Here is a 23,379-nt window from a genome sequence, read left to right on the forward strand (position 1 = left end):
CATTGTCAGATCTAACTCCACGACTTTTTAAAATAAGTTTTTCGCAGGAATTTACCAACTGTTTCTGGTGTTTTTTTTAACCTATTATGTCAAGTTGTTTTTGAACATTTACTAGACAACCATTGAGCAGCTTCCAATACCTTGCATATAAAGAACACCTTCGACATAAGACTGTCCTTTCACCAAACAAAATGTAAATTTTTAAGGTAAACAAGATATCGTTTCAATAAAATGAGCTACATTTCATATTTATTTTGCAGAAGAATGCAAATATGCACGTGCCATCTTTCCACTAAGAATATTACTCCTTTACAGGTATTCCAAATATATAATGTCAATCATGTAATGCTGGAAAAATCTGTGTACAATACGTTAAATACAATAACATTGCTAGTATTGTTTGTTCCTTCTAGTTTTCTGGCGATACCGACAGTCGTTAATTTCCTGATAACTTCACCCCTTTTTTATATCAATGCTTTGTGCAGCTTGCAGGAATCTGTGCAGAAATTTCCAAATCAGCAAGTTATCATTTGCAATTAATTTGCACAGTACTTATCTAATGACAATTTTATTGACATAATCCAAGGGATCATGGGCGGTGGTCGCATGGCTCCCGCTGGTTTCTCCGTCACTACACGGGCCGTCAGCACCAAAGGCGGTCTCCTGCTGCATCGGGACCAGATAGCTGTCGTCTGTGGCACCAGGTTCTTCGCGATGTTCGATGGGTCGCTTACCAACCACACCCGCACTAGGAGCTGCTACGTAGTCACGGTCTCCCTCCAACAGTTCTTCCAGCTCGTTGGCAACTTGGACGAAGGTGCAACGCGATTTGGGGTTGTCCTGCCAGCAACGTACCATTATGCCGTAGCTGTATCAGTCAGCAAATGTAACAAGAATCATTAGATGCTGCATGCTTGATCGTATATCACATTGTGTTTGCACTTTTACTTGAAACCCCGACAATACACTTTCCATTATTACTGATTACTCGAGCACATTAACCCTACATTTTTGAGAAAAACTGTTCACGAGAATTGAGTTTCCCTTTTTTTATTTGAAACCCCAAATAAAACAATCTTCACTGTTTCTCACAACTAGAGAGTGTTATACCTACTTTCAATTATGTAAAACCTTTGAGAGTAAAATAGATGCATTAAGATCCCTTCACCTTCAGAAAAATTTGAGCAAAATATAAAAGAATCATGCATACTTTTACAGAAGTTAAAACGGCATTAGATGTGTTATTATTTAAAGGTAATGGTGACCGCTGTTTGACCATACATTTCTGGCGGGCAGTTCTGGGGAGCATCCATGCGTTGACCTCTCTTCAAGAAATCATACACATCTTGGTTGGGTATTCCTGGATACGGTTTGGCACCCGTACTGAAAATCTCCCACAGGAGCACACCATATGACCACTGTAGAAAACCAAAGAAGACAAATATTTGTCAATGTTAGAGACCATTCGAATGATAACTGTTCAATTGAGCTACCGAACAGTTGACATGAGCAAGCTGGAAAGAGTAGCCAAGATTAACGAAGATTGACCAAACTACATTGTATTTGAGTCTTTATTGAACTGTTTAATGAGATCTTGTGTCAAATTGAAATAAAAACGTTCATTACTAAGTTAACTTAGAAATCAGTTCGAGGTGGGCGTCTTAAGACGAAATACTCCAGCTAATGAGGGTCAGGCGCCTTGAAAACATACCCGATGTAAATTATCAATAAACTGACATTTCATGACCGGACATCGAAGTTCATGTAGTTTCTCTTCGAAGGATAGTTCCACAGAACGCAAAGAGATGTGTTTTGCTTTCTTTTCCGTTAAGATCTTTATCTAAACATCATCTAACATTAAATCAAAGATGGATTTAATTGCGTACCACGTCAGTCCTGGCGTTGTACACTCGACGTTCCATGGACTCGGGAGCCATCCATTTGATAGGCAGCTTAGCCTGGGCATCACCGCTTGTGTAGTAATCCGATTCGTGCATGTCACGGGATAGACCAAAATCCGCTATCTTCACCAGAAGATCACTGTTCACCCTAAAGAGGTTGTTAAAAGTTGATCTTACTTTGGGGTCACATCATTTAAGAATTGCAATGCCATTAATTCGAACTCTGGAGTTAATTCAATGAATGCATGTCCCTTGGTATCTCTGGTGCATTAAAATTATTTTCGATGAAACAGCTGACCGATTTCTCGTAACATTCATTTTGCTTTTACTCAAACACACATATAAAGACATGTGTAAAAGCCCCGGATGATATAGAAGAGAGGATACACTTACATGCAATTTCTGGCCGCAAGATCTCTGTGGACAAACTTGTGCTGAGCCAAGTAACTCATACCGAGTGCGGCATGTGAGGCAAACCTCATCAGCAGAGATGTCGCCAAGGTCTAAATTGAAAGTAAAAACCTCTAATGAATAAATAAATACCACACTCATAACAAAACACATGACATACTGTTTACGAAATGGGGCAGCATTTTGTTTAACAAATCTCGCGAGTGAACTATTAATTATCAAACGTAACAACATCTACCACAATCACCATTAAGTGAGTTCCAAACTCATGCCACTCATTACCAATTCTTTTATCAAACCTTCCTCTATTTATTATCGACATTGATCGCTCTTGACTACATACCTGTTTCTTCTTGACCAGATATGTCTTGAGGTCACCGTTTGCCATGAAGGGTATCACCACCAAGGGGTTTTTGACCGCGTCAAAGGTCAACCCCAGAAGCCCCAGAACGTTGACATGGTCGAAGGTTTTCATGATCAGGCCTTCCTCCAGGAACTTCACCACATTTTTCGGGTCCGAGGTGTCTATACATGCAAAAGTAAGGCATTTATATGTGATAACTGGCACGCCCAACTTACATTTGGCCAAGCTACAACACAAAAACAGGAACTTGTATTTCATCTTATTTTCATCACCAGAGAAAAGCAATAACCCAGAGACACTTTTTACAACCAACAATTCGCAATTCTAAATGAAAAGACTCTTTCGGCTCTTTCAGTGAAGACGCACATTGATTAATGTTTTTTCTCGGTAGCCAACACCTCTTCTGTAACTCTAATCAGTAACAAGTATAATCAAGACCAAAATGCATACCATTCTGAAATGGGCCCTTTTTTAACCGAGGAACAACTTTTCAATGCTTTGTTTTGAATCCATGATACTGTGATAGAAAACATCTCTCACAAATGGCCGACATTCTCATCACCAACCTTGCACTGTCTTTACGGCCACAATTTGATCTTCCCCTGACGTATCGTGTAGAACAGCTTTCAGTACACGCCCAAATGCACCTGTAAAATTTATTCAAGTGTTTTATACTCATCTTTGCTGATTATCTTTTGCTGGTACGAAGACTAGCCAGCTGGCAGACCAACCGACCTACCGATATACTAATAGACCCAGCGACTGGCCGAGTCCAAATAATTTCCTAAACGTCGAAACGTGAAAATGTGTTTCAATCACGCCAATAACGGTTTGCACACACAGCCCCTTTATGTAGGCCTCTCCTTCTCAGGTAAAATAACAGCTTACACTTTGAACTCATGAAATGTTCATAGTTTCGTCGTACAAAGTCACTACCTTGTCCGAGAGTTTCCCCAATTCCAGTTGGCTGAAGTCGATATGAATGTCGTCGGGAACGAAGCTGACCTTGTTGTTCAGGACAATGCGCTTTTGTTTTGGCTGAGCAGATTCCGACTGTTTCTGGGATCTATACCACCTGCGTCTCTTGACGTGGGAATCAATTTCTGAAGAAAAGAGATACAATGTCGCATGAACAGTAAATAACGTAATATAGTGGTAAGTTTACGAGCACGTTAGTTTACGAGCACGTTCAGGCTTACAAATCAACAGAAAAAACAACCTTTGCATGCTACACAAGATTCACAAGTTGTCTACAATGGTAAACACAATCTTGACAAAAAGAGTTCTATATTTATTTTTGTTTTTGTAGAGAATTTATTTCATCCTGTCTACAACTTGACAATTTACAGTTAAATGAGGAGCACGCCATTTGAATTATTTTGCCATGTATTTTACCATCAAAACCGGCTGCCCGTTAGCAGCCATCTTGAGAGTTTTTTTTAGAAGTAGAACATAATTTAATACGGAGATGTGCAGCTACGTACTGTTTATTTTTTTCTAAACTATCATAATTATGTTTGAAAATTAGGAATTGACAAGTAGCCGGTAGAGACAAGTGATGAAGGATGATTGGCTTTGAAATTTGAAAGGGTTTCGTGTTGTTTACCATTTCGCCGTCTTGCGATCAAGTGATTTTAACTTACAAGAGCATACTCATATAGACTGAGAAGATGCTCTCTCTTCACCGCAGTTTTGTGCACCTGTTTCTAGTACTCAGGAATGAAATATTCGAGTAAACTGAAGTCATCTCTTGCCACCAGCACTTACCGAGATGAATCGCCACTATCCTGCCCAATAGTCTTCTGTCGTGGGTACGCTTCCTTTGCAATTGTTTGCAATACACGAAGGTAGCAGCGAGCAGTATCGCCATGGAGAGTGGAATGACCAAACTCGGTACAAGTATAGCGACAAGTGGCACCGTACTGGGATAGACCAAATAGCCCAACCTAAATTTTAAGTTATTGTGGCGAACCTATGGAATAACACAAATGAAATAATAAACGATTCAACATAGACTTAAATAAACGATTAAACATATTAGACTTACCCAATTTGTTAATGTCGACGGTATATTATTCACTTTTGAAGGAACAATCAACAATGACAAAGTAGTGTAATTACGTTTTTGGGAGAACTGGCCGATTGTTGGGTGTTTTATAACCTTTCGGATTGAGTAATACAGATGTTCAATCCATCTGGGGAACAATGTTTAAACCTAGCTTAATAATATCCAATCCTAGATGAGCCGGTTTTCTTGGTCATTTTACAGCCAGAGGGGTCTTCTCTTCAGATTTCGGGAGTGTAATGACCGAATATTATGAAATTCTTTGACCGGAGAAATACTGATTCCAATTTTCTAATTGGTTTACTATTTATAATGTCAAAACAATTGAACAATTGTACTTAAAATTTTGTTGAAAAGCTTCAGAAAAACTTCATTTCTTTGAGATGTTTTTAAGGATAATATCAAATTAGCACAATAAAAAATTACCCGCAAGTCTGTAAGGGCGTACAGTGGCAGATCTATACGGGGAGGGTAAGGGGATAAACCTCCCCTTGGGGCCGCACAAGAAGGAAAAATCTCGAAAGAAAAGAACAATTGACAGCTACCCCCCCCCCCCAATTCAAAAATGGATCCGCCCCTTACTTACCCATACCACAGGCAGACCTTTCCCGGTATCTTCTCCCATGTAGTCACCGGCTGCTGGTGCCTCCTCGGGCAATTCACATACGAGTGCTGAATCAGCGATCAGGCTAACGGGACAGCTCTCTACGCCGATCTTCACGATGATTTCTCCCTCTGTGATGGCGCTGTCAATCCGCTCGCCCTGTCAAAGCATCCACAGGTAATTTCAGTTCAATTGTTTTAAAGGGAATTTATTGGTATCTGCATTGGTATATTTCGGAAGAGTTTAGTCTTTTCGGTTGTGACAATTAATGCTCAACACTTTTATTTATTTCTAAATACGAAGGTCATATGGCTGTATCACACGTAAGAACTACTGTCGTTTTTCATGTACATGTACTCTTACACACCGTGTGAGGACTGAGGTAAAAAAAAAACCTTAACTTTTATTTCACATCACATTTACATTTGCTTTTGCAATGACTGATATGAGTTTGATATGAAGTTTTGTAACTTAGCAAGAATTACCAAGATAGGCCTACTGTATGTTGGGAAGATCCACTTGATTCAGGAGGAAGAGATATCAACTTAAATTTATCTTGAGTCACTTATGAGAGGTGTTTCACTTTACAAAGCACTGTATAAGTGTGCTTCGTGCACGTTTACCGACAGGCCCCATATCTTTATACAGATAGAAAAAACAATGAAAGGATAGGCGCATAGAATAAGACACGCGTATACCAACCGTGATTGTCAAGGTTTCTCCTTCTTTGTCCTTCATACCACCTTCAAATTTGTTATACATTGGATCCTCAAAGTACTCCAAGCTGGCATCGTTATCCTGAGACCATGTCAACAGTTGAGTGACCCCATCCATGATGAAGCCAAAGGTCAAGTTGTCATTGCTTATGTTGAGGTCTGTTATGTTAGGAGACGGGCACCGCATCTCTGTTACAGATTCACCTTGACATTCCTGCAAAATAAAGTCCCACATTCTTAAGTTGACAATTCTGGTCAGCATTAGCTCCGGTTGACAAGGCACCCTTCTTTGTTTCTATTTTAAAACAGACACGTTTTTAATGATGCAATGGCTGTCACACTTCACGTAGTTGCCAGTTTCGTTAGTGGTTAGAGAAAAATAGAAGTTTTAAATAGTTTCCATATTATATGTATGTTGGAAGAGTGGAGCAAATAGATATATAGAGATTGTTGGTTAAGGGGAAGTTGAGCAGGGATTGGAAAGATATAAAATCCTTTATACAGATACCAAATTAGTGATCTTGCAGGGATGCACCTATTTTTCTACTCACTTAATTGTCCATCTCATTACCATAATTGTAGTTACTTGTTTACACATGTACATCCTTATATTTTTATATGTATTTTTTTTATTCGTGTGAAATAATAAATTAAATGAAAAACATTTCTCACCTCATTTGCATTGATGACAACGATTTGACGGTTTCTACTTGTGTGTAGAAAAGTGCCAGTAACCGTCACAATTCGACCACCCCTGACAATTAGAAACACGATGGCAAATACTAAAAATACATTTTATACACTGAAAGATATTGGCTGGTGTAACATCAATTTAAACAATGTAGAATTGCACGCACATGTTCACTTTCAGACATTTTCAGCAAATGACATTTTGAAGTTATTAATCAGCCATAACATTTCACTGTTCACTCAGTTAACAGTAGTCTTCAGAAATAAAAAGAGTTGTGTTAGTTTGCTTCTTAAACAGCCATGCTTAAACTTGGCTGCAAACTTGCTACTTGACAACGTATCTCACAATAGAAACATAACATTATTTTCACTAATACCAGGACCAAAAGTCCCTTTTTACCCTCATTTTGTTGTTTGTGTTTAAAAATATTTAAAACACAGACATTTTCATTGGACAATACAGACTGTAATACCAATTAGGTAGAAATAATGTGGTCGATACAAATTGAAGTATATACCAAAAAAGCTATACCAAAAAGCTATACAAAAATGCCCATCATGGTAAAAAAGATGAAGACAAAAAATCTAGAGACTCACGAAACGATGCTTTTCAGAGGAGACACCTCAGTAATGGTGGGATTCTCAGTGTACGTGTACATATCTGATGAGGTTCTCATGGCCCCATCGAAGGAGACTTTCACAATACCTTGATATCCAACTTGGTCAGCAGTGGTTGTGCATTCTAGCATGGATTCAACCGGTTTGCTTTACAATTTGGGAAAGAAACAAATCACTTGAGACAGAGGCCATGTAAAGTTTTCTGCAGAGACGTAAACGTGAATTCCTCTCTGTGTATGATGCTCCTTACTGAATGGATGTATAGCAATTATTGTGCAAGGTAATTGGAAATTGGACGAATTTAGAGCAATTCTACAGAACAGGATAAAGTAGAGTTTTATAATAAAATATATAACTAACAAAAGCCGTTCCACACAGGTGGGAAAGGAAAATTTAACAACTGAAGCTTGATAGAAGTCTAAATGATTTTGTTGAAACTAGAAATTGTACCAACGTTGGGGAGATCCCTCTTTTTCCTGAATTAATAATGATCGTACAAAACACTGTTATTTGTTTCCAATGAATGCTTCAATAAATGTCATTCCAGAGGGGAAAATAGGACTGTACGAAAGTGTCTAAGCGTTAAATTGGTATAGCGCCCCCTCGTGATTATGAATCTAGAAAATTCCAACGTGATTCCAATTTTAGTCACATTTGTCCTGAAATCATTCCGATAAACCTCGCAATTATTCCTTCAATCAAACGTAAAATCCCAGGTTAACCCAAATTTTCCTAATCATCTGTATGCCGTCCATCAGCGGCTGTGCGTAGAAGCTAAAAGTGAGTAGATTTATAGATGATTTTAAGGGATATTTTGTGGGGGGTTTTGTAATGGATAAATAACGTGGGTTTCATCACATGTTGTTTTATGGGTACATGTACGTACATTTTATTGATCTTTTTACTAAGGATTATGCCCTTATATTTAATCATTATTGCTGGTTAATTTAGTGTAATTTGGGGCTTATAATAGCTTATCTAATCCCTCAGTTTGTTAGATAATTTAGTTGATACTTGGGGAAATTATTACATGAATCTTAATCCATTTCCATGTGTTTTTCATGTCACCTCATAAATGTAGGTTCCAATATTTATTATTTGTATTAATTTGGTTTTCTTGTAGAACCACGGCCTACCACACGGCTTACACAACCTACATTGCAGTTCACGGCTCCCATACCACGGCTTAAAGTTTACATCAGTGAATTAACCTAATCAGCTCAGCTACTATCTTCATCATTGTAATTTGAGAACAATCAGTAATTAAAGGAGAGCAAATCAACCAATCATAGACTCGTCACCAGTCTCCTGTCCTGCACTTTCTTTCATGGTCCTTCGAGCCGGATTCGAACCAGCGACCTATGGATTTTACCACAATGTCTGAACACCATGCCGATGATGTTCTGGCCGAGGAGAACCGAGATGAGTCTGTTGCCTCAAAGCACTCCGGCAGCCAACGCACTAATAGCTCATCAAGTTCCCGTAACTCACACCTATCCGGTCTTAGTGATAAGGATGCAGCTAAGATGCGAACACTCAGAAGAAGAATTCGTCTTAACGAGCTGGAGTGCCAACTCCAGGAAGATCAGACCGCTGATGAGCAACTTCGTAAACTTGACGAGCAGGCCCGCTCTGCCCGACTTAAAGCTGAAGAAGTGGAGCGACAGGCATTGCGAGAGCGTGAGGCCCTCACCTCCAAATTATCCCGTCAACGCAGAGTGCGGATTGCTCGTCAAGAACTCTGCGAGGCTGAAGCCATCAGTGCCATGTTGAATAACGAACCATCACCATCACATCCTTTAATGGGTACAGACGATCAGTCACCCCCACAGGGTGCATCCTCAACTCCACAACCAGACATGCAGCAAACATTCACAAGTGTTTCATCCTCTGTTTGTCATGGTAATCCAAGTGCTCCACTTGTGACATCTCACCCAGACATTCAGCAAGCACCCCTATGTGTTTCCTCCTCTGTCTGTCATCCGACTCCATCTGGTGCCCCATCCTCGACCTCACCACCGGACATTCAGCAAACACTACCCTGTGTTTCGACCTCTGTTGGTCATGGTGCCCCAGTGAGTGCGACCTTACCCGCATCAGTGGTAACCAGTGATGTCACTCCAAGACAAGGCATTCCTACTCCAGGGACTTGTCCTCCGCACTTGCCATACCCAATGGCTTCTGTACCCTCCTTAACGGTGTCATCAGCACCAACCGTTATGGATCTCCTTGTTGCATCATCACACGGGATCCCTAAACCTACCCTGCCAAAGTTTTCTGATGGGAAGGAGAAAGAATTCGCCCTCCTCAAGCTGGCTTTGGTGAACCTCATTGATGTGCATCCCCATCTTTCCGAACAGTATAAGTTCCAAATACTGATCGACAGACTTGGTGGTCGAGCATTAAAGCTTGCCAAGTCATTCCTGTACGCCAGTCAACCGTACACCCAGGCCCTCCAAGCCCTCACTGGCAAGTATGGACAACCCAGACAACTTGTGCAGAGTGAAATTGGAGCCATCATGTCCACTCCTTCAATCAAGTATGGAGATACAGATGCATTTGATGACTTTTCTCTTGATGTTCTGTCACTCGTTGGAATGCTTCAAGCCTTGGAGGGCGCAGAGGGAGTTGAACTTCGATGTGGATCACATGTCGATCATCTGCTGGGAAAACTGGCCCCCTCTCACCGAAACAGTTTCATGGAGCATTGCCTGAAGAAGGGCATACTGGAACCAAACAGCAGCAAGACATACACCTTGCCCCAGTTTGCAGAGTGGCTTCGCACAAAGTCACAGTCCCAGAGCTTCGCAAGTAGAGCTGTATCAAGTCACATCTCAGCAGGCTCTAAACCAACCCACCAACAAAGCCAGCACCGAGCCCCGAAGAAGGAGGTTTCCACAACTGTGTTCATGGCCTCACCGAACACAAAGGACAAACCCAAGTTCAAGCCTAAACCATACTGTCCCTACTGCGACAACAAGGAGCACTTCCTCGGTGGCTGCCCAGAGATCAAGAAGTTGAGCACCGACCAGATCATCCAATGGATCAAAGACAAGGGACGTTGTTGGAAATGTGGGCGAACCCATAAGCCAGAGGACTGCACATTGAAAAAGCCTTGTCATACCTGCAAGGAAATCCACCTCACTGTACTACATGATGCCGCCAAGAAGGCAACCAGTCATGTGTATAGGCTCCAGACGTCCAACCAAGCAGTCTTCGTGGACAAACCAACTCGCCCCCACAACGTCATGCTCAAGATTCTCCCAGTTACCCTTCATGGTCCAGGGGGATCCATCGACACATACGCCATACTGGATGACGGTTCTGAAAGAACCATGCTACTCCAGTCAGCAGCTGTCAGACTCAAGCTTCATGGCAACCCAGAGACTATGTTGCTCAGGACTGTTCGTGAAGACATTGTTGAATGTCAAGGCCAGTCTTGTACCTTCCAGATGTCAGCTAGAGACAAACCTGAAGTGATGTACACTGTAACTGGAGCCTTCTCGGCCAGTAACTTGTGCCTGTCCCAGTACACATATCCTGTTGAAGATCTGCAACACCGCTACTCCCATCTCCGTCACCTTCAGTTGCCCGTAATCAATAATGCTTCTCCACAGGTCCTCATTGGATCTGATCAGGCGGATCTCATCGTGGCAAGACATCCAATCAAGTCTGGCACACGTGGAGCTCCAGTTGCCATCAACACTAAGCTGGGTTGGACCCTCCAGGGACCTGCTGGAAACCAGAAGCAGCTGAAAGAACAGAAGGTTTTCAAAACTTCTCTGTTTCCACAAACTACCGACATCATGCAGCACGTGGAGAGGTTGTGGCAGGCTGATGTGCTACCGTACCTGAATGACAAGCAAGCTACCCGCTCTAAGCATGATCAGCAGGCAGTCCAGATGCTTGAGACCTCAACTCAACGCGTTGAAGTCAACGGGATACGGCGCTACGCCACACCGCTCCTGAGACAAAGGGACGAGACGAAATTCCATGCCCCAAAAGAGGCAGTGCTACCGACTCTGAAGGGGACCGAGAAGAGACTCGACAAATACCCACAGCTTGCTCAGAAACACAACGAGCTAATCGCCAAGTTGGTCGATGCGGGTCACGTGAGGATCTTGCCAAAGGATGAAGCAGACAAGTCCGAAGAATCCTGGTTCATCCCACACCATACCGTATACCACAACGGAAAGTATCGACTAGTATTCAACTGCTCCTTCCGGTACAACAACCAGATCCTTAATGAGCACCTTCTGCCAGGGCCAACACTTGGTGCATCACTCATAGGTGTACTACTCCGCTTCAGACAACACGCAGTAGCGATCTCAGGAGACATCAAAGCGATGTTTCATCAAGTACGCCTCCTACCAGAAGACCGATGCCTCTTCCGATTCCTGTGGCGCAACCTACAAGTCGACAAAGAGCCAGACATCTACGAATGGCAGGTGCTTCCCTTTGGCTCGACTTGTAGTCCCTGCTGTGCTACCTATGCTCTGAGAAAGCACGCCTTTGACCATGAGAAGGACTATCCAGAAGTTGCAAAGGCAGTCGACAAGTCCTTCTACGTTGACAACTGCTTGCAGAGTCTACCGGTCGAGACAGATGCCAAAGCCCTTGTCCAGAAGATGCGAAACCTGCTTTCTGACGGTGGGTTTGAAATACGACAGTGGGCCAGCAACGTTCCTGCTGTAGTAGAAGATCTCCCACCAGATGCCCGTTCTGATGGCTGTGAGCTGTGGTTAACCTTCAGGGAGACCAATTCCACTGAAGGCACACTTGGAATGTTGTGGGAGTGCAGTTCAGATGCCCTGCTGTACCGCCACAGACCCATCAGCTATGACTGCCTCAACATGAGGAATATGTATAAGATCCTCGCGAGCCAGTACGACCCTATAGGGTACCTAACCCCATTTACAGCCCGAGCGAGAGTCATTGTCCAAGACCTGTGGAAGACGAAGCGCAACTGGGATGATCCACTTGAGCCGGGTGATATCAGAGACCAGTGGCAAGCCTGGGAGAGTGAACTTCCCCACCTGACTGGAGTGAAGCTTAACAGATGCTACACACCACCAAATGTCAAGACAGAGGCTGCCCATCGCCAACTTCACATTTTCTGTGATGCATCGGAGAGAGTTTACGGAGCTGTGGCTTACATCCGAACAGAAGATGAAGATCACAACGCCCATGTTAGCTTCATCATGGCCAGGTCCCGTGTTGCCCCCAAACGGCAACTCTCAATGCCTCGTCTAGAGCTCTCCGCAGCCTTAGCCGGTGCCCAATTAGTGGATCTTGTCCAGAAAGAGTTGACTCTCCCTCTTGATGGAGTCATCCTGTGGAGTGACTCGACTACTGTGCTCACCTGGCTGCAATCAGAATCCTGCCGGTATAAAGTGTTCGTTGGCACCCGTGTCGCAGAAATACAGACCCTGACCGATGTTGACAAGTGGCGGTATGTCGACACCAAGAACAACCCCGCAGATGACCTTACGAGAGGCAAAACCCTGGTTGACCTCAGCCAAGCCAACAGGTGGAGAGATGGTCCTTCTTTCCTCCGGTTGTCTCCCGACACATGGCCAGCTCACCCGTCTACACAGACAGAAGACCCATCTGAGTTCAAGAAGTCAACCTTCTGTGGTGCTGTGGTCGTCATTCAGCCCAACTTACCTGATCCATCCGAACATGACACCTGGAGTGACCTTGTTGCAGCTACCATGCAGCATCTTCATGGGGCGGCCGAGGATGCTGATCCTACCAAGTTGGTTGAACAACGGGTAGAAGCCGAGATGTTTCTTTATCAGCGTGCTCAACAAGATTCCTTCCCAGAGGAGATTGCTTGCATCCAAGCAGGCAAAGAGCTCCCCCGTGGTAGCAGACTCCTGCAGCTCGCTCCAGAGTATGACAAATCTTGCGGCCTCATCCGAGTGGGAGGACGTCTTCGTCGTACCCAAGATCTACCCAAAGACACCAAGCATCCCATCGTGATGAATCCAGCTCATCCCATAACAAGGCTTATCATCCGTGACTACGATGAGAAGTTGCTCCACTACGGACCTGAGCGCATCCTGGCAGAGATCCGACGTAAGTTTTGGATACTACGCGGAAGAGAAGCAATCCGAAAGCATCAACGCCAGTGCTTCGAATGCCAGAAGTGGAGAGCTAGCCCTCAAGTTCCGAAGATGGGAGATTTGCCTCCAGCACGCCTCCGCCTCTTCAAGCCTCCCTTCTACTCAACAGGGGTAGACTGTTTCGGTCCAATGACGTGCAAGATTGGGAGAAGGAGCGAGAAGCGTTGGGGGATCATATTTAAATGTATGACCACCAGGGCCATTCACCTTGACCTACTAGACAGCCTCGATACTGACGCGTTCTTGATGGCCTTTAGACGGTTCATCTCCAGAAGAGGGAAACCATTCGAGATCCTGTGCGACTGTGGCACTAATTTCAAAGGAGGTGATAATGAGCTACGGGACGCCTTTGCTGCCATGGATCCCATCTTACAGCAGGAGCTTGCCAAGCACCAGGTCAAGTTTGTGTTTAACCCTCCGAAGGCTCCACACTTTGGAGGAACCTGGGAACGGGAGATCAAGTCCGTGAAAGATGGCCTGAGAGTTGCCCTGAATGAGCAGTCCGTCCCTGAGTCAGTACTTCGCACAGTGCTCATTGAAGTCGAGGGAATCTTAAATTCCAAGCCTCTGGGGTATGTCTCATCTAATGTTGCAGATCCCGATCCAGTCACTCCAAACCTTCTGCTGATGGGGCGGCATGATGCGACTCTCCCTCAGGTTGTCTATTCTGCAAGGGATCTACTTGGCAGACGACGCTGGAAGCACAGCCAGGTCCTCGCTGATCACTTTTGGTCCGGGTTCGTCAAATCCTACTTGCCGACTCTCCAGGAGCGCCAGAAGTGGCATACCGACCGTCCGAACCTGACCACCAATGATGTCGTTATGATTGTCGACCCAGCACTCAGCAGAGCTTAGTGGCCCATCGGAAGAGTTGCAGAGACCTTTCCGGGTTCCGACGGTCGTGTCCGCACTGCCAGCGTGAGCGTTCGAGGTAAAACCTACACTCGCCCAGTGGCACGACTGATTAGGCTTCCGGAGGTCAGTGACGACAACCTACCCGATGGTGAACCCGACAACACCTAAACTGTTAACTTGTATCAATACTCTTGTGATTCTTAGGGACACTTTCAGATTTAGTAAATTTTATGCTCAAATTTAGGGGCGGCTGTACGAAAGTGTCTAAGCGTTAAATTGGTATAGCGCCCCCTCGTGATTATGAATCTAGAAAATTCCAACGTGATTCCAATTTTAGTCACATTTGTCCTGAAATCATTCCGATAAACCTCGCAATTATTCCTTCAATCAAACGTAAAATCCCAGGTTAACCCAAATTTTCCTAATCATCTGTATGCCGTCCATCAGCGGCTGTGCGTAGAAGCTAAAAGTGAGTAGATTTATAGATGATTTTAAGGGATATTTTGTGGGGGGTTTTGTAATGGATAAATAACGTGGGTTTCATCACATGTTGTTTTATGGGTACATGTACGTACATTTTATTGATCTTTTTACTAAGGATTATGCCCTTATATTTAATCATTATTGCTGGTTAATTTAGTGTAATTTGGGGCTTATAATAGCTTATCTAATCCCTCAGTTTGTTAGATAATTTAGTTGATACTTGGGGAAATTATTACATGAATCTTAATCCATTTCCATGTGTTTTTCATGTCACCTCATAAATGTAGGTTCCAATATTTATTATTTGTATTAATTTGGTTTTCTTGTAGAACCACGGCCTACCACACGGCTTACACAACCTACATTGCAGTTCACGGCTCCCATACCACGGCTTAAAGTTTACATCAGTGAATTAACCTAATCAGCTCAGCTACTATCTTCATCATTGTAATTTGAGAACAATCAGTAATTAAAGGAGAGCAAATCAACCAATCATAGACTCGTCACCAGTCTCCTGTCCTGCACTTTCTTTCAAGGACAATGCTCCGATTTTTGCCGTATGGGCAACAATTTGAATAATCACGTGTATCAGGAGAGAGACAAAATACCCTTTTATGTTGCAAGGATTGTCGCCGATGAACGCTTCAATATCGCGTCCTGTGTTGAGGGCTGTACCATTCACACTTACTACCGTCCCACCGTCTTCTGGGCCAAGGCGGGGTTGGACATGTGTAATAGCTGGGTCCTGTTAACAAAATACATCTGATGAAAACATTTCTAGAACTGTGTTTGTCTCTCACACAATTTGCACAACAAGTATATTGTTTTTATATTATATTATTGTTGAAGTAAGTATTTGCTAGATAATCGTGCATAGAATACTCAAGTATTATTGATTTTAAGTATTTTGACGTTTCAAACGTAAATCTGAGATCCGTTTGAGGAAATTCACTCAAATGCCTGGGATTTTTCCAAATATCCTCAACTCAAACATACAATTTTTGGTGTAAAATTATCAACTAATTCAGCTAAAGTATATCTTATCATTGCTCCAGCTGACATAATGCGGTGCCGCACTGCTAAAAAAAAGAACATTCGTGAACAGACCTCTTTCGTGATCATACATTCCGTGATTACTATTTCAGTGTAAAAAAAATTCTTGGACGCTTGTTCATTTTCCAAGCAGGTTCCTCATACAGTGGCTGAGTCAGTGTAAACGAGTGCGTGCAGGACGTGACTTACTTTGAAGTTAAAGTTGACTGTTCCTGAGCTCCGTTGCATTGTACCATCTGCACCCGTGACTGTCAAAGTAACCAACTCGGCTCCTTCACTTTCTGCTCTCGTTCTGCAGCTGACACTGAAACGTAATGTAATATGTGACATTAAGAAAAGGAGGTTGAGCAAACCTCCTCAACCTCATCCACTCTGGAACTAATACATGGCCTATTAAGTAAATAACATATTTGTTAAGCACAAAATGTCTCCTTTTAGATTTAACAATGTTCCACAGCACGGCACACATGACTGTGAATTGAGAATTCTAAAGGGAAAATGATTAGAAATCCAAACAATTTTTATGCACAGCGTACCGCTTCGCCTGTAAACGATGGAAAAAAGTATTATAACTGACAGAGAACAAAATACTTCCGTTAGAAAGTTTTTTTTTTAATATGTTAACAAAAAGACGAAAAACTGAATAGATGGCCATTAGTCAATGCTTGGATAAAAAGGTAATGTCCTTACATGCAGTATGATTTGACCCTACCTTGCTCCGAGTTGGTAGTCTGAGCTTAATCCAGCCAGATCACATGGTTGATCGCCAACCATCACCCTCACAACATCACTCGATCTCCGACCGATATCAGTTCCCATCACATCTATGACTGTGTTGCCTTCAATGGGCCCAGTCAAGGGAAATACCTAATACGTGATTTGGAAACAATAATACCATAACGCACAAACGCAAGTACATGTATCATGAAACAATGTATTTCAATACAACACATTTTTAGTAGATGCTCTTGAGAGACAAATTGTTCAGCTTGGTGGCTCATATGCAGTCATCCATATAAGCATACTTTATAATTATGATAGGTCCAACACCTTTGCTTATGCAATCATAACAATTTTTCCATCGTGCACATAACAACATTTTCCTCTTTGTCTTTCTGTCACAAAGGCAGGCAGGTCAAATGGATACAAGGTGTTCCTCATTTGGAGGCATTAATCTTTGATACTTTGTGATAACTATGTATAATTACAAACATGTTGACAAGTAGCCTCACCTGGAATATTTAAGCGAATAATATTCAACTGGAGAGTTGTATAACGTACCTCACTCAGAACTGGATCAGGGCAGTTCAATCTGTTATCCAAAGTCACCCTATTTTCACTGCAAATTTCATTCAGTTTGCAAACACCAGACTCGCTCGGCATGGCACCACACCAAACACATTTGAGCGCTGGGCGGGCTGTAACACAACGGCTGCAGTCTGGCTTCTGGACTTCACACTTGTACAATGTTACTATTTGATATGAGCAGAATACAAGATAATCTCATGTCTTTCAGCTCAATATTTTAAAGAACAACCTCCAACCGAAAAGTGTTATAACAAACGATGAAAAGCATATGAAGAGTATATTTTTAAAACGCGATATACACATTTAAAAAAAAAAAAAAGTAAAAAGTTTGCACGGTTCTGAACTTTAAAGAATATTAAACAAACATCATTTTCGTGTGATTGTATTCTTAAATTCGATACTGAATTCGGGCAGCCAGGAGTGGGTGTGATTCTAAAAGGTAACAAAAGGACGTTTATCACGTTTTGGGGATAAAGTCTTCATACCTAACCATTTTAGACTGACTGACTCCTTAATCAGTCCTTATTCCTTACCGTCAAATCCATGTATGTCATCTAGGATGTGCGCAAAACCGTTTGTGTCAGACCATAAAACAGACAGTCTCACTTCCAGCTCTGGTTCATCATTGGAGAGGTATGTGTACTGTTAAAGGCAAGCATGCAAACAACGTTACCTTTTAATACCTGAAGCTAAAAACAACAACATTGTGTCCGGCCAATATACAAAATAAGTGAGGCCTTTCATTCTTATTAAAAAAAACTTTAGCAATCCAAGGCAAAAAAAAGTTGGATTTTAACTTACAGCCTTAGCTTGGCATGTGATCCTAATTCCATTGCGTTCTGCATTAACAACCTGTGGCGATCCCTCAACATCTAAGCTGCACTGATAGCTAGAAATCTGCACATGGAAAACAAAGGGTGTAACGACCAATGTATTTTTTGCAAGGTTAAGTGAGTCAGGAAAGAGAATTACAAACTAAGATTTACTTTGCAGTATTTCCTTTCATGGACTCGGTAAAAGGTCTTTGAAGTAAACAGCTTTATTTGAAAGTTCAACACTTGACAATGCGATGCAATGTTTATATTGCATGCCATCAAATGGTAATTCAAGAACAGCTTATCATTCAAATATTAACCTCTATCTAAGCACACGCAATGTTAATGCTTATGATATTATATAGCGTGCACAAAGCATTTGAAACTGCACCGACTACACTGGCCTCAAGTTTACATAGGCGGTCCTAAAAGTATAGTTATTATACAGCTAATGATAACTTTGCAATTCGCTTTGCATTTAATTCATTTAATTTAATGTCATAAAGAAGGTCAGATATCTAGAACAATAGCATTTAGCAAACTATATCGGACAGTAATCCAAGAGGAATTGTATTTTCTTCTCGGGGATAAATTAAGCAAGGTTGCAAGGTTGGTATGAAAAATGTCACTCTCAGGCATTGACAATGGACTTTCTGATAGACGGGGGTTATCAGATTACAGATTGTCATTGTGTTTGTTGTGGGTTTTTTTCCAGACATTAATAAACAAACCCCAGCTTCGTCTGGCAGGTTTGTAGTAATGACAGTGATGTTCCTCATAATGGTATTAGGAAGCAGAACTTCAGCAGTCTGGTTCAGCAGCTGAGGGCAAATCGCAGGTCCTTTGCCTGCAGAGGCAGTTGGATTCTGTGGATAAACGCCAACAAACAACAAAGTATATGTCATTGCCTCCCCAAAATGCACATTTGAAACTTATGATCAACTGACATCCGATAGAAATGGGCTAATTTCCAAAGTACTTCAATGGGTGCTTAATGGGAGGCCATATCCATTACAATAATCGGTGCCATTTTCATTAAGTAATGCGCAAAATAAGTATTTTACTGAAAAGTCAACCTAACTATAGGACTCTATACAATCAAGATATTTCAGTACAATAATACTTTTTAAACAATTCAAAATATGTCTTGGTTTGGCTCGTATATTCTTGTTCTCACGTTATTTCCAGTAATGATGATTTCATTAGCACGTGTGCATGTGGAGCTATCATGAGTACATCTGTTCTCAAACACGCACCAATCGCAGGCCCAGCGACTACCAACGCAGGATACACATCTGCGTAAACAACCAAAGGGAATTGCGTATATTCTAAGATAAAACAAATATCATCAGGCAGACGTTCTAGGGGAAAAAACATGCATTTGAACAACCTAAAGGAAAAGACATTGAATTTCAAATACAACTAATTAATAGGATATATGAGCTCGAATACTCACGAAGTGTGAGTTGAACACTCGTAGAAGTAGAAGTCGGTGTCTATGAATTGAACTGAAGTTTCAGATGACTCAACACTCGAAACTACTCTTACTGCATCATCTAAGCAATAAATGAGAACAAATCTCTGCATTAATTAGTTGAAACAGACAATTACAAATATATTTATTGTGGGTACCAAATGCAGAAATCATTTTCATGCTGACAGGAAGCATGTCGGTGTACCATATTTTACTGCCTATGAACACATTCTCTAAGTTGATATCCTAATGATTAGCCCAATAATGCGATTGAATGAAAAACGACACGCTTGTTCACAAACATCATTTCATTCTAGTTTGGACAAGAAGGAAATTACAAGTCGACTTTTTGAATGTTTGCTCTGTACATTTTTGCCCTGAATAAATTCATATGGGTGTCTCTTATTGCACTTGCCTCCTTGTGGAATGGTAGGTATCCCATCACTAGGAGGTGACGTACACTCTAGTACTTCACCATTCTTCGTAGCTGGAGATTCAAATGACCCGAAATAACATTCATAACTCTGGCCTGTCCCTAGATCAGGTAACTGCTGCACAGTCAGGGTGATCTAAAAGTGAAAGTAAAAAATATATATTAAATACTAATATTTATTTCATTAATATTCAATGACTCCAATAGTTATCTCCATTAGTCAGGGATACTGTAAACAAAGTTAAAATAAATTTAGTGAGCTCCAAATACCTGAGAATGAGTGACAGGTATAGTACATGAAGCACAACATTCTGAATCATTCCGACACATGGTGACATTTTACAGTTGTTAACTGATGTGATGTGGGATATGACGTTTTGAGCACCCTCGGGGACGCATAGCACCCTCGGCTTCGCCTCGGGCGCTATGCGTCCCTCATATCCCACATCACATCAGTCAACAACTGTTTTGTCATACCTCTGTCTTGATGATGTGTTTTGCTTTTTTTAAGGGAAATTAAGGGTGGCAAACTGAAGGAATCTTTGAAAAATTTTCTTTCAACATATATAGATGTAGGGGCATTAAAACAAGCTTAAGTTCAGGGAAATTTGGGGTAAAGGTTTTAAAAGTTTAATAAAAAAAAATCTTCTGTCCAGTTCTTTCACAGGAAGTGTCTCGAAACGAGTGTCCCTGCCCGTTTCTTCGCAGAATTCTCGTACAACGCGGACTGCGTAGTCGGTACAACGTTTGGTGTTTGATGAGTCTTGTTCAAAAGCTTAATCTTTTATTTGTTGTTTGCAGCGGCTCAAAAACCTTTTTGGGGCGGAGAATCTGTGCCTCCGGGCTCAGCTGACATGTTGAGGCTGATGAGGATCGTATACGAAAAAAACTAACTGTGTCAGCTCTGCATTTCCGAAGTTCTGAAGGCCTATAGGCACCGTTACTAGAGTCAGTCAAAACGTAAACATAATCTTAATGCCGCTCGTCGCTGGCCGCCAAATTAAAGTAAATATCGTCTGCAAATGCACTGCTCCCTCACTGCTATACATTATATTGTAGAACGTGAAAGTACTGCGGGGTACCAGTGAGTACAAGTATAGTCTGGTTTAAACGCGGTCCGCGCATAATGGTTTGGACTGTGGGGCGGGGACTAGTCTACATGCATGTGATATCACAATGTGATATACAACGGGAGTGTGCCATGCATATTTATCGCCCGGTCAGGTGATCGTCCTGGGCCAAAGAAAATACAGTATAAAGACACAGGTATGACAAATTTTCTTAGAGAGTCACAAATTTCAAAACATAAAAAAAAAATTTGACATCAAATAAACAGGTCTCTGTACAAAGCCAAAATTTCATTAAGAATACAGAAAAATCAATACGAAATTTACTCATCACAATTAAGGAGGCACAATAATTAAGCCTCATATGATTGAACAATAGGCGTCGCTTGAAGTATACATGTTTAGGAGTCGCATAGACGAAAAATATTTCCGCATACCTATAGGCCTATCTGGATATGTCCATAACAAATCTGCACTTTGAAGAAAGTGTTTATTTTTAAAGTATGTTTCAATTTTGTTCCTATGAAGATGTGAGTAAGATGTAATCTCAATACATCTGGCTCTAGCTCACCTGTTGCTCAGTGACTGTTATTGGTAGGTTATCATAGGGCGCTACATCGGTAATATGAATGCACTGAGCAGCATTGTAGGCCAACCATCGAGTAGATACATCTGGTGATGGACAGTCGTAATATCTCGTACATCTAAAACATAATTCAATGTTATGATAAGGAAAGTAAAAACCAAAACGGAAAAACATGCAATGCTTTACTTTCAAGATTTCATTGAGAAACATCGTTTCTTTCACGTACACATAACATCGGACAACCATGTAATTAATGAATAGGCTCCTTGAACTTTATTAATCATATACAGTGTAAATAAAAAGGAAGTTCTTTCACTGACACAATCAACTAGACTGACCAGCTGTGGGAACTCTCCAAATAAATTACTTCCATTCCAGAGTGTACAACTTATATACATGAAACCTAATTGTTGCACCTCGTCTGAGTGTAATAGACTACCGTTCTTACAACTTCTCAAACGACCCACTCACACACTTTGGAGACATCCCGTGTGACTTACCTTCGTTCCAGAGTGCACCATCCACAATATGGGTCTCCATCATTCCCTGCATCAGTCCCAATACACGTTTCGCATGTAGTGTATTGGCCACAATTCTCAACGCGAAGCTTCACCAACTAAAGTGTAAAACATATTGTAACTTCTTTTTACAATCTTAAAAAGTATTAATTTCATCATCAGGAAAGTTTTTTTCTTAAAATCTTGAATCTGGTTTTTAGTTTACGAAGCAAAGGAACAATGTTTATTGTGTGCATTTGGCCAAATTTGCTATGCTTTTCGTTGTTATAAATAATACTCAAAGCACCGAATGGTTTCTGTGGCTTTTCATAAATGACTGGAAATCTGGTTGCTGTTAAAAAAACACATTTGCTTGTCAGCTTAGCTTTTGACTTTTCTGTTGACAAATCTGTCAACTTTCTGCTAATGCGAAGCCCATGAGGGACGCTAAATCAAGCAGAGAAAGTTATTATTCAGTTAAAAGCATTCCTCCTCGGCAGGTTAGGTATGCGCTTACCTTTTGTTCTGTCAAGAGAAATATTACACCTGTTGATTCATTAACCTTGACATCTGGCAGAACAGGACTGGTGTCAACGCTAATGCGTTCATAAAGTCGGCTGGTAGTGTTACTTTCCACATGAACCTAAAGACAAGATGCATAATTATGACACATATATATTACTTAAACAATCTGTTAACACCGACATTGTACATAGAGAGTTAAGTTTTGACATGGACATGGTCAACCCGGCATGCATTGCTTGCCTTGAGTGTTTGTTCATGCAAGCCAATTTATTAAGAGAAACCAAAACTAGCTAATTGTTTCTCATTTAAAAAAAAAAATCAATGCGTCGTGATAGTTACCAAAGTCTCGAGTGCAAGGGGTGTGAACGAAATGGTTTGAAATAAAACTTTTGCTACACATTCCAATTTAGGCTCTACGACGACTTCAGCCACACATTTGAATCGATTTGGGATAATTTACCTTGAGTAGATGCCCCCTCGATGTCCCGATTAAAGCGATAGTGTGGTTGACTTCTACTGTGGTTATTATGGATGACATGAGAGTACCAGGCAGCTCTAGAATTGCCGTGGATGGAACGGGGGCTATGCCCTTGGCGTACTTGAATAGTGGCTTATTACTATCACTGGTCGTGGGTATGCAGAGATAGCGATCCAGAATGTCAATCTATAACGAAAGTAGAAAGAAGAAACATGATTAAAACATCACTCGGGAGGTAACACACTGAGTATACAGTGTTAAAAAATGTCGGTGAAGGGCAAAACCTAATTTGATTTATATCACCCCGA

At 41.6% G+C, this 23,379-nt stretch overlaps 1 protein-coding gene across 1 annotated transcript; it reads right to left on the reverse strand.

Moving 5' to 3' along the window:
- Positions 1-552: 552 nt before the first annotated feature.
- LOC119738495 lies at positions 553-23,131 on the reverse strand. Its single transcript, XM_038213399.1, is given in 31 exon segments — positions 553-868; positions 1,282-1,418; positions 1,887-2,049; positions 2,295-2,404; positions 2,656-2,837; positions 3,243-3,323; positions 3,613-3,633; positions 3,636-3,779; positions 4,444-4,648; positions 5,328-5,504; positions 6,048-6,275; positions 8,742-8,890; positions 9,461-9,717; positions 10,841-11,101; positions 11,963-12,105; positions 12,754-12,958; positions 13,037-13,323; positions 14,251-14,490; positions 16,078-16,192; positions 16,601-16,755; positions 17,170-17,360; positions 17,730-17,838; positions 17,998-18,093; positions 18,743-18,877; positions 19,189-19,306; positions 19,468-19,567; positions 19,901-20,054; positions 21,557-21,689; positions 22,072-22,187; positions 22,586-22,711; positions 23,054-23,131. Coding segments are annotated over 31 exon segments (4,932 nt in total).
- Between the last annotated feature and the right edge of the window lie 248 nt (positions 23,132-23,379).

The sequence above is a fragment of the Patiria miniata genome, unplaced genomic scaffold (assembly GCF_015706575.1).
Source record: "Patiria miniata isolate m_02_andy unplaced genomic scaffold, ASM1570657v1 HiC_scaffold_3, whole genome shotgun sequence".
Taxonomy (NCBI): domain Eukaryota; kingdom Metazoa; phylum Echinodermata; class Asteroidea; order Valvatida; family Asterinidae; genus Patiria; species Patiria miniata.